The following is a 13,198-nucleotide window of genomic DNA, read 5'->3' as shown; positions in this document are numbered from 1 at the left end:
TCAAAACAGACCACTTGTGCTGTGCAGTGGCGCACCCAGGGGGGGGGGGGGGCAAGGGGCCCTGGCACCCCCCAAAAATGAAAATTATCAGAATGATTTTAAACATTGAAATTGAAAGTCAATAAACTATACCGTTGGGCTTAGACAAATAAAAACATGGCAAAAAAATGATTTGTAATAATTCTCCAGCACCCTTTTTAGAAAAATTTCTTAGATTTTAATTTCTAACACAAAAATTTCGAAACACTAATGTCAGGTTTTTTTAGAAACACAATCCCTATTGGAACTGTCAAAAAATTCTCGGTGTCCACCCGAATTCCGGAGTGGTGTAGGTCATGGCTGGGGAGGGCTGACAGAGCTCTAGCCTGGGGGCCCGGGCTGTGGGGGGCCCGGCGTGTCGGGTTGACCAGATAAGTGAGATAAACACACATCATAAATTAGCTTTATTAGTAAAAAAAATCGCCTGCGGCGCTATTATACTTTATGATCATGAACATTTTCAATTACTTATATAATTGTGCAATATATTTTTTGATTATTATGTGTCAATACTCGACAGCTCCATTATTAAAGTAGATGTATTAAAAATCGCCAATGATTCACTGTATAAGTACCCTTAATTTGAACTGAAACACAATCTGAAGAACATTTATGTAGTGTTTCACACTGCCTTTAATCTTAGCGGTAGGTAGGGGGCCCGCCAAATATCCTAGCCTGAGGGCCCGTTTCAGGATGTGGGGACCATGGTGTAGGTACACCGAGTGCAATAGCCAAAGACCGATAAACGAGAAATTAGGCTGTGAAGAAGAAAAATATCCTATGGGACTAATTTACATTCTCCTCCTTGGGCCCCCCCCAACATTAAATCCTAGATGCGCCACTGGTGCTGTGAACTAAGTTCACATTATTTGTTTTTCTACAATATTATTTTCCATATCAGCACAGAGACGTTCAAATTTAGAGTTCCATAATTCTTTGTTTTTTAAATCCAGCAATTGCATTTCAAAGTTGCCAATGTCAACATTAAAGGGAGAAAATATAATTCCCATACAGTAGCATTAATAGGTTTTTTAGGCTAACGTCGCTTTGCTGTTTTCTGTATTCCTGAAACATGTTAAGAAAAGCTTCCCTCATATTTAAAATTGTTGTTTTGAAATAGCACATGACAATATCAAAATCCTGAGCAAAAAGGGATAATTTGTTTTCCAATGAAATAACTTCTTCTAACATTGAAAAAAATTTAGTTTACCAGCTGATTTAGGTGAAACATAACATCTACCATGAAATTTTTTTTTGCATCAACTGATCATCCCTTAACGAATGATGCAATGGTAAGCAAGTATCTCGTGATTCATTTTTTCTTTCAATACATTAACAAACCCATTTCTTACGCCGGTCATACTTTTCGGGGTCTAGGACGATTTGGCACCGCGAACTGGCCTCCGCCGATTGGCCTCCGGTAATTGGCCGCCGGTACAATCGGACGCCGGCCCAATTGGACGCCGACCCAATTCGATGCCGACCCAATTGGCCTCCGGGAGGATTGGACGCCGCACAGTTGAATTAAATGCGCAAAGGAATAGACGTACGTTACGATTTGTTGGAGTAAATAAGCAAGTCAGTTTAATATGCTTCTATCTTCTCAGTAGTTGTACCTTATACATTTCGCGCTTGGCACATTTTAAATATAGATTGAGAATAATTATTATGCCTTATGATGTTTATTAAAAGAAAATAATTCTTCCCTCGTTAAAACTTAAAGATGTGCATAATCAATTAATTTATTGTCTATACATGGGTACTTATTTATATTTACAACAAATATTAAAAATAATGTTAGATGTTAGAATGAAAATTACATTATATTTCAGCGTTTTATCGACTTAATATTATAATAAAGCTTAAACATGTATATTATTATGCATAAATGCGTATTTTAAGATAGCATGAAATTACAAACAAAATATTAAGTAAGTTATCTGCTAAGTATAAATGTTTCAGTAGTTTGATTGATAAACTACTTAAGTACTGGGTGCCGGACGATATCCCGAACGCTGAAATCCCGAATGGCCGGAATCCCAAAGGCCAAAATCCCGAAAAATAAAAAAATACAAACATCAATAATTGCGCAATTTTTGCAAGAGACAAAAAAACCCCATTTTTTGTGGAAATATAAAAAAATGTAAAATACAAACATTAATAATTGCGCAATAGTGAATTGCGCAATTTTTGCAAGAGACACAAAATCCATTCGTTCTACAAAATGGTCTCTCCTGAAAAAATTGCGCAATCGGAAAACCCCATTTTCCGCAAAAATGGGATTTGTCTCTCTTACAAAAATTGCGCTCACGATTGCGCAATTATTGATATTTGTATTTTACATTTTTTTATATTTCCACAAAAAATGGGTTTTTGTCTCCCTTGTAAAAATTGCGCAATTATTGATGTTTGTATTTTTTTATTTTTCGGGATTTCAGCCATTTGGGATTTCGGCCTTCGGGATTTCGTCCGGCACCCAGTACCTAAGTAGTTTATCAATCAAACTACTGGAACATTTATACTTAGCAGATAACTTACTTAATATTTTGTTTGTAATTTCATACTATCTTAAAATACGCATTTATGCATAATAATATACATGTTTAAGCTTTATTGTAATATTAAGTCGATAAAACGCTGAAATATAATGTAATTTTCATTCTAACATCTAACATTATTTTTAATATTTGTTGTAAATATAAATAAGTACCCATGTATAGACAATAAATTATTTGATTATGCACATCTTTAAGTTTTAACGAGGGAAGAATTATTTTCTTTTAATAAATATCATAAGGCATAATAATTATTCTCAATCTATATTAAAAATGTGTCAAGAACAAAATGTATAAGGTACAAATACTGAGAAGATAGAAACATATTAAACTGACTTGCTTATTTACTCCAACAAATCGTAACGTACGTCTATTCCTTTGCGCATTTAATTCAACTGTGCGGCGTCCAATCCTCCCGGAGGCCAATTGGGTCGGCGTCGAATTGGGTCGGCGTCGAATTGGGCTGGCGTCCGATTGTACCGGCGGCCAATTACCGGAGGCCAATCGGCGGAGGCCAGTTCGCGGTGAAAAATCGTCCCATTCCCTACTTTTCGCCCTGTCTGTTGAAATTGACATAATTTTATGGAGTGGAATATGATGTTTTTCCATGCACTAAATTACAGCATTTGCAATATCCTCTCCACGTGTTTGACCTTTGAGTGGCAATAATCCTAAAAGTTTTTCTTGTAGATGAAATAAATCGTACAAATTTGTGCTGTATCATTTATGTCACAAGACTCCTCAACTGCTATTGATATAGCTGAAACCAATTTAAGATCTTCGACTTGCTGGTTGGTTATATTCAAAGACATTTTGACTGTTCTATCTTTCACTGTTTTAGTCCGTACGTGGTCATTTGTGGAAGAGCCACACTCAAGGGGCCAAAGAGTCACATGCAGCTCGCGAACCGCGGTTTGCCGACCACTGGGTTAAGATATTCAGTCATGAGGTTCTGACGTAGAAGAATCAGAGGTAATATTCCGTTCACCTAAATTACTTTGTTCCTTAGGACGGTCCAGAACCGAAACCCACCCCCCCTTGTGTGCGCGCCTGAATATTCAATGTTTACCGAACCGATGTACCTTGATTTGGATTGGGCATAATCAAGACTATCCATTGTAACAAATCTATTGCGTTTACTTTTGAGGATATTGGACAAATTCAACACATCTGAACAAATCCTAATAATATTAAATTATTAAAGTTTAAATTTTTAAAAGATAACCTACACAAAAACTCCCAAAGTAATTCTTTTGAACTGTGACGAAAACTGTCATGATTTATTCAACAAACGAAATTACAATCAGGCCGTGGGCAAGATCGATACATAGGCCTTTCGATTAGCAAACACACATGCTACTGATTGTGCAATTATGGGCATTGATTGGGTGAGTGACAATTTTTTTTATCTATATATGGAAGAAAACTATTATCGTAGACGCAAACCAATATATTATCGATTATTATAAAAATAATTAATTGCTTTAGCATTATTAAAAAATAGTACCCACTATAAAATTGGTATTTTTTTTCAAAAATATAATATGATATTTATTTTTGATGCTACTCTGTGTTTTCGAGAATGGAGAGCATGTGTTCTCGGCATACAATCATTTTTATTTATTTTTCTAGTTTCTTTAGAATTCGATCTTCTTAGGTCACAAAATAACAAAGAAGGACCCTGAATAATTAATGATGACGTAATCCAGGTCCATCTTTATTACAACGTTTTTATTAGCTCGTATTCTTGTTTGTCCGGTGGTTGTTTGTCCAGTACAAATATTGCAATCGATTTTTAACTAACTTCCCGACTAGCTAGACATTTGAAACTTTTATAATATATCAGAACACGATGCCAATGCATTATTTTAATACTTTTAGCCATCTTTAAGTAGAATTGAATTCATTTTCAGTGAATTCTGATTAGTATGGAAAGTTATTTCATAAAAATCCGTAAAAAGTAAAAGACTCAAAGAGATCACCGTGATCAAAGCGATTACTCTGCACCGTGCAATGTCTTTGAAAAGACTTTGAAAATTGGTTGTTAAGGGGGTGATCCTAGCAACTAAATTATTAATATATATGTGCGTTACCTACTGTGGAAATCAAAATGAATAATTGTCGAAATGACATTTCAGTATTCTATATTTGTTAGTTTGTTTGTATTTTATTTACTTCATATCAAGTACAAGTTTGAGCATATTGAGCATAATAATTCAACAGAAAATTTAAAAACGTTGCATATAAAAAGTTCTTTTTATTTTGTAATTATTTTATAAATAAGATCACGGGATAATAATTATTTTAAAGGAGCCTCCATGGAGCCTCTATGATTCAAATCACAAAGGCGTTCGAAGAATGATAAAATGATTGCCTGTTTTATCATTGTGGTTTGTGTTGTCGAATGGAAAATAGATGGCAATACTGTACACAAGGTAATATTGTTTTGTCAAATTCGCTATTTTTCCAAATGGACTCGCAAATCAAAATCAGCTGTGTTTGTCGCAATAGCAATGGCTGCCGTCGTAATAAACTAGATTAATCGCGTAACAGCCCGTGTAAAATTCCCAGTTTTGAATACGTTATGAGAAACATTGAATATAAATAAATATATATTTTTTCAAATATTACTCAATGTCAACAGCGCATCCGTTCATTGCGTCACGATCGAATAAATTAGCAGCAAATAAACATTGACACCCGCGAGTTCATTATCTGTTTCGAAGACACTAAATTCTTTCATGGTGTACGTTTATAATAATTTCGAGTGATCTGTGCTAATTTGGTTGCATTGTGCAATACCTTCCGTTATCTGCCGTCATTGTTTATCAACAATTAAAAGTGGTGCAGTGGGAACAAAATATTTTCCACAATGAGCAGTGTCAGATGTGGCCTTTTTTCTTTTGGAAAAATTGTTGTTATCGCCAGGAATCAGAAGTTTCAATCAGGTAACGATTATTTTTTCATTTTAAGTACACGTTAATTTTTAATTGTGCGTATTTTTAAACATGTAAACGTATTACAACGCATTCTACGATACACCTAACCTAAAATATGTCAAAAATGTCACTAAACAGAAAAGAACAAAACACCTTGAAATTCGTCCGATTCAACGAGTCGCATTTGCTAAACAGAGAAAAAATGTAATTATCGAGCCAAATTACCATCGGAAGAAACAAATTTCTTTCTGCTTTGCATTTATTTTTTAAAAATAATTCCAGGTGACAAGGCTTTTTTGGTGTATCGTTTTTACCATAGATTCGCCGTTTTTTATCAACATATTCTCTTGACAGGCGCAAACCTAAATTTGAATTGTTTCTAGATATTTAAATATTAAATGTATAGGTACCATGCATTAATGGTAAACAATAAGTTATTATTATTCCCATATTATCTTGACTCAATTGAGTATGGAGGAATTAAAATGAGTCAAACACAGTTGTTTATCCTAGCGTATTATTATTTACTTTCAAAACGCAACAATGACAACAAATAAATGTTGAGAAAATTTGGGTAAATGTGCTGCAGAGGTGGCCATGATTTTACAACTTTCTTTTTAGACCAAACTTAACCTAATCTAACCTACCCAACCTAACATTACCTCATATTATAATCTTAGTTTGTGGTAATGGTGCATTAACATGTATGGAAATTTCAAATTTTAGTTTTAATTCATTTTACTCTTAACATAATGTATTCTTTATTGGGGATTGAGAATTACCATGTCTAAGGCTTTATATAAAATAAAAAAGTCTTTTTTCGTTGGAACTTAAACATATGCACGATTAAATCATTGTTTACGTCTGCATATTTACATTCTCACCAACTATTAAATCAGAATATAATCATTTAAATATAAATAATAATATTAAATATTTTTTAAAGTACCTATAAGTACCTAACGTCTATTTATTTTCGAATTCCGTGGCGTCCAGTTGTCCCGGTGCCAAAACGTCCTAGACCCCAAATTGGGTACCTATGTAGCTACCTAGGGTTGCCAACTTTTTTCATAAAATTCCAGGACATTTTTACAAAATTCCGGTCAAAATGAGGGTCGAGAGCTTTTTTTAGCTCTTCCTGCCAAAATATTTTTTTCCGCGATGTTTATAAGGGTTAACGATAATAGTAATTTTTTTTCCGTAAATAAAATAATTTCCGTTTATTGGTTGATTTTTCTAAAAATCTGAGATATTGTGCCTCCAAGCTTCAACCGGGATCCTGGACAAAGGCTTCAATTCCGGGACGTATTTGGGTTGCCAAACTGGGACACCTAACCTAACAAAACTCTATGGAAAAATATAAAACTCGTACCTATACGTAGTTTAGATTTTAGAAATTATAAGTATCCGTAAGATAAAATGGTGGTTTATGGCACAGACAATTTTTTTACAAGCGTGCCTCCAAACCTGTCAGTGCTACATACCTCCACGTACCTCAAACCACCAATTTGAAACTAGAAATAAAAGGGGCGGCATTTTAAGTCTGCTTATGGGCGGCACTTCGGAGACGTCACTGTCCTCTTATGTTCCAAATTTAAATAAAGCGATATTTTTGTTCCTCCACCTATACAGTCCAGCGCGTCTATTCTATACACAAGACTGCTTTTCGGCCTCTACGGCAGCCATCTAGGGTAGGTATGTATCGAATTATTAGCACTTATTGTAACAATTACAATAAATTTGTTGTACCTCTATGGCTGTGTTAACTTTAGAGCGAGATAGACAGTTTTGACTGTTTAGACGGCTAACCTATTGTAAAAATTATAACCTCAATACATAAATATGATAAAGTGATAATATTTATCAGGTTATAAGGTTGCGCGATTTTTTTTATACAAGTAAGAAATGTACGTAAATTGCCATTGTCTCTTCAAGGTGGAGCCGTTACCGTTTGGAAGTTATATGACCCTTTTTTGGATACGCTTCGTGTACAAGCACATTTTGAAATAATTAAGGCTATACATCAGTTGAGGCATGGTCTAAAAAGATCGTGGCTAGGCGATGGGCGGATTTTGCAAATGACGCGAGCCGAACGAAATATAATTTGTCATAAAAATTCAACACTCGACTCAGTGATGCCAACCGTACTATAATTATAGTACAATACTGTAATTTAATTTCCGCGAAAAATGTAAAATACTATAATTTTACGCCAAATATACCAAAATACTATAATTGTAAAGGATTCAAGAAGAGAAATGTTCCTGTATTATATATTTTTTAGAAATACTATAATTTTTACGCCTTTGTAGTATAATCAGCATAGAAAAACATGGCAACACTGACATGCGTCCTTTTAATGTTATGTTTATTATTATATTCGTAATAATAATAGTATATTCATTGACATGTTTTCTTTTTCAAGTATGTGCGGAACGTTTTTCAGTCATCTTTACACGATTTAAGAATATATTCCTCCGACGCCATCACAAAACAAATTGACGTGCTCACACCTCGATTGTCAGTCTCCGATTGGCGACGATTGCGAAATTTCGTTCCACCTACTGTTGAAAATTATTTGCCGTTTCACTTATGTATGCTCTTAACCGATTGAGGCTACACTTATTAAGTACCACTTATATACATTTTAATTTTATGTATGATCTAATGGCGGAGACACACAGCACTGCAGTTGCAGCCCGTCTAGTCTCCATTTGAATAAAAAAAAAAACAATTTGTGATTCAAATAGGATACATTTGGAATCACGTTAGACCTACGTCGACGCGCTGCAACTGCAGTCTATCTGAGCCGTAAGCGATTGGAACCTTCTCTTTCCGTAAATTTAGAGGCAGAGTTACGAAACTTTACTTGAGAAAGACTGCCGGATGCAGGCGCGCACTCAATGATGGGGGTTTTGGGGTCCACACCCCCCCCAGTTCGAAATACAAACTATAAATAAAGGTGAATGGAATAAAACTTATTCTTCTTCGTCAGGATCTCATTACTGAGCTCCGTGACCGGGATTATTTGGCTGTAGAACCGCCTTTTCAAAGCGTTGGTTCCACTCCTCTCGGCGTTCTCGGTAAGTTTTTAAAATTCCATTAAACCCGCGGAGACCAACCCATAATAGATAATAGTCAAGAAGTGTTCATTTATCTAGAAAATATCTAAAATTATGCCATTAAATCATACATAATTTTGGATATATTATAGATAAAATAATAATCAGGCAGGGCTTAATGAATTTAAAAAAAAAAAAAACCAATCAACACCATGTGTAATAGGTATTATGTATCGTTAATTATATGAAAACAAATAGGTATGAATGAAAAAGTGTGCACTATTTGGTCGAATCGTCCATTGCATAATAAAACTATTACGGTTTGGCTTAGGCGGGGTTTAATTGATTTTTAAAAACTACCATCTGTAAACTGTAGTCTTAGTTCAATAAAAACAAATACGTATGATTGATAAAGTTTAGCGTGCACTATCTATGTCAGATATTAACAGCCTACCTTCACCCTTCGCTACCGCCGTCCAGTCAGCTGTCGTCTAGGTCTAGATGGCGGCGCCCAATCATCCCATTTCTCCTCTGAACGCAGAGATTTGGTATTACTACTAAATTGTTGATAAGTGGGTATAACACAACCACCGATAACAGTGTTTCCTGGTAATGATTATTACTCGAATCATTTTTTAAGCTTATGCTCACGTATTTTTTATTATTATTTTTCTCTTTGAACTGTGATAATATGAGATACTTGTAATTTATAATTATAATGATAACTGCGCAGTGAAGGTAAGCTCGTTATAAATATTATGTTATATAGGTAAGTATGTGAGGATTTTCTTTTGCACAAGTGATGTGCACACTGTGATGATAAAATTATAAGTAGGTATACACTTTTTTTACACAATAAACAATTCAGAATAACTTGAGTTATCGCAGAATAACAATATGAAACTACTACACAAAGAACGTGTTAATAATATTGTTATGTCATTATACTCATTATTGATCATCGTAAACTATACAGTATTCATAAATTAATGAAAAGGCTAGTCCGTAAAGAAATTATAGAATATTTTCTAAACCTTTACTGATACACAATATGCAGATAAAGGCCTGCGCATCTATTCTATACACAACACTGTATCGACGGCTTTCGAGGCTAGTTTTTCATATTTTTGTATTGAAGTAGGTACCTATTATAATTTTTACAAAAAAATAGTTGTAATTGTTACAATAAGTGCTATGTTTTAACGGCACCTCTCTTGGCTGTGTTAATTTTTAGAGCGAGATAGACAATTTTGACTGTTTAGACGGCTAACTTATGGTAACAATTATATTACCTCAATACAAAAATATGATATACTACCCTCGATAACCGCCGATAGTAAATAATAAACTTGAGGTTTTACTGTGCGTTATACGTGAGAAACACTGCTTCATTTTGCCGAACAATACCCACTCTCTTTATATTATTACTCTAAGATGCACACACTTTGTTTGAAACTCAACCCATCCATGACCACCACACAGGGGGGGCTGACAGGCGTCTAGCCTAGGGGCCCAGGCTCAGGGGGGCCTGCGTGGCTGGTCAACCAGATAAATGAGATAAACACACATCTTAAATTTGCTCTAATAGTAAAAAAAGTCGCCTATTTCACTTCGGGGTTCTTACCATTTGAAAATATATGGTTGTGCGATACAATTGTTGGCTGTTGCATGTTGAAAGTTATTTAATTTTAAGTATATGTTTTTTTTTTATAAAAATAAGTGTGTTCGATTTTTTGTTATATGGCCTATCTAGTTCAGACGGTTGAATAAATTGTTCCACGAGACGGAGCGATAGCTTTGGGGATTTTATGAGCAGGAACGGCGCTCCGTCCATTTCGAGCCCTGAAAACACCATTTGGAAAACGCCACTGTAGAGCGTCAGACTGCCTTTAACCTTAGCGATAGGTAGAGGGGCCAGAGGGACTGCCAAAGATCCTGGCCTGGAAGGCCGCTTCAGGTGTGGGGGCCATGAACCAATCTCTACACATCTGCAAACATGCATATAAAATTAAATTCAGTTAGGACAGTCCATATTGTACACATTCTTCTGAGTATAACGGTTGAGCCGTTCTGACGTGTTTTTGCATCGTTATCATTTCGCTTTCGTTATTTTCAATTTTGACCCTGCTATTCACAAGTTTTTGATCCCGTTTTTTAACTAATACCTTCGCCTGCCCATGGAATACGATTTGTGAAACTTTTGTGTGTTTTCCCCTAGGACTTTCCCGGTAAATGTGCCTTTTTCCTTGCCAACCAGCAATGAACTCGCGAACAATCATATTTCTGTATAAATTTATTGCTCCCGTGTAATTGATAACCATTAAATTAATTAGTTTAATTATCATTACAAGTTATAAACAGATGTAATTAGCGTTGTTGTTGTTAGATTTGGTGTTTTAAAATAAGTATTTCCATTCCTTCATTTAATAATAGTATTGTAATAATAATTAATTATTGTAATAATATAATATTTATTGCGTGATAAATTGTTTTTGCTGGAACTATTTTTGACATTGTTTTAGTGTAGGAAATGCTATATATTATATGCAGGGACGACCAGTGCATCGATCGAAAGACAATATTATTATGTTAGTGTATTAAGACCCTCAACTTATAAATTATTACTAATTACTTTTGATTCTGCTATCTAACCCAAATGCCTAACATGGAGCGTACTCCACCTCCTCGGGAAGGTCCTGATCCTCACAACACACCATCCCTTGCGGCATCCACATCTGGCCACGCCCCATTAACGACTATACGATCGTCAAAAAACAAGACGCGCTCGCCTAAGTCACCTGGGAAGAAATCATCATCAAAAGCCACATCTCCGGACACTATCACCGAACCTGAAGCCAAAAAACCAAAATCCAAGAACCACCAACCAGCCCCTCGGCATGCTGACAACGACGTTTCTTCATCGTCTTCCGGCAGCGAATACGAGGAAACTGGGGAATACACTGCCGTCGACACGGACTTATATGAATCCGTCTATCAAGACGTGTCCACCTATATGAATGAAGTAATTGCGGCCTTCCGCGGCAAGCAAGCAGGAGCCAAGGAACGCATCAATAACGCCCTATTGAGCCTCTCAGAAGCACAAGGCAGGCAGAACATGACCATGGCAAAACTAGAAAAAAAGACCATTGCCCAAGAAGCCAATATTAAACACCTAGAGGGGCTACTAAAGGACAGGACAATTGGCCTCAATATGCAAAAGAAGGCTATCAAAGACCTGCACACGCAAACCAAAACCCTTAAGACGCTTCATTCACCAAAACCAACAGCATCGGCAAACTTCCACACCACCATCGCCGCAACGATGCCAGCGCCCACATCGTGGGCCACAGCCCTCGGCAGAAGAAGCCGCCCTCCCACTGCAACCTCCACAATACTCGCTCCACCTCCGGCCACCGTCAACAGCCATTTCCCGTCCCTGCCTTTAGCCCCCAGACCGGGCGTCCTATTTTTCCCGACCGGCTCTGGGGAAAAAACATCGGAAGCCACCAAGGACCTCCTGAAGAAGGCATTTGACCCCAGATCAATCGGGGTCCAAATTACAGGGATCCGAAACGTGAGAAACGGAGGAATTATTGTTCACCCCCGCTCCGAAGTCGAGGCCACGGCCCTCGTTAAGGCCATGGAGACCTCGGAGGCTGCCCTAAGAGCTGAGCTCGCCGGGAAAAAACAGCCTCGGGTTATTATTTTTAATCTCCCTTCAACCCTTACAGAACCCCAGCTCCGGGAAGCCATCTACACCTCCACCAAGGAGCAGACTGGTCTGCCGGAATCGGCGTACAGGGATATTCGACTCAGCCACAAAGCTGGCCCAAAGACCGGCAGATGTCACTTCGTGGTTTTCGTCCCTGGTGCAATTTGGTCTGCCCTTTTGGTGGAGGACAGGCTGTATATGGGATGGGAATCCTTCCCATTGAAGGACTTTGTGGGGGTAGTGAAGTGCAACATGTGCCACCTTTACGGCCATATGGCAAAGGGATGCAATTCAAAGACTCCCACATGCAGCCACTGCACTGCTTCCGGCCACGATCGCGCAGACTGCCCTCACAAGGAGATCCCACCCAAGTGCGTAGCCTGCTACAAGCACAAACAGCCGCATGACCATCCCACCAATAGCCTCGAATGCCCTGCAAGACTCCACGCCGAGTTGCGCGAAAGGGCTATGGTGGACTACACTGCCGCTCGATGATCACCTTCGCCCAGTTGAACGTGAACTTGAGCGACGCCGGCTCTGCGGAGTTGATTGAGGTTATGCAGGCCGCTGGCATGTCGCTGGCGCTGGTGCAGGAACCGTACCACTGGGGTTCTGAAAAGGGCCCCAGGCTCGCTGAAAAGGGACTTAGGTGCGCGGGCCTCGTTGTCAGCGCCAGTTGTACAGAGCCAAAGGCCTGTATATTCGCTCTTGACCCTCGCCTTGGCGTGCTGTCGCTCTCGCATCTGTCGACTGAGCTGGTCGCGTGTGCAGACATCAGCTTACCCGGAGGAGGCAGCGTGGTGGTTATTTCCGCCTATTTCAGCTTTAAGAGTACAAAGGAACACGTGGTATCGCTGCTTGACGGCATCCTCCGCGCAGTTGCTGGCAGGG

General features: G+C 37.7%; 1 protein-coding gene across 1 annotated transcript in view; it reads left to right on the top strand.

Moving 5' to 3' along the window:
• Positions 1-5,066: 5,066 nt before the first annotated feature.
• ClpX (Caseinolytic protease chaperone subunit) overlaps positions 5,067-13,198 on the top strand; it is a 73,990-nt gene continuing 65,858 nt past the window's right edge. The window contains exon 1 of the mRNA XM_085946036.1: positions 5,067-5,542. Coding sequence (XP_085802162.1) covers positions 5,467-5,542 — 76 coding nt within the window. The 5' untranslated portion in view covers positions 5,067-5,466. The remainder of the gene's footprint in view (positions 5,543-13,198) is intronic.

Source organism: Rhyacophila brunnea, unplaced genomic scaffold, assembly GCF_057557595.1.
Source record: "Rhyacophila brunnea isolate RB1 unplaced genomic scaffold, BYU_Rbru_1.0 scaffold_19, whole genome shotgun sequence".
Taxonomy (NCBI): domain Eukaryota; kingdom Metazoa; phylum Arthropoda; class Insecta; order Trichoptera; family Rhyacophilidae; genus Rhyacophila; species Rhyacophila brunnea.
This window is presented reverse-complemented; position numbering and strand designations above follow the sequence as displayed.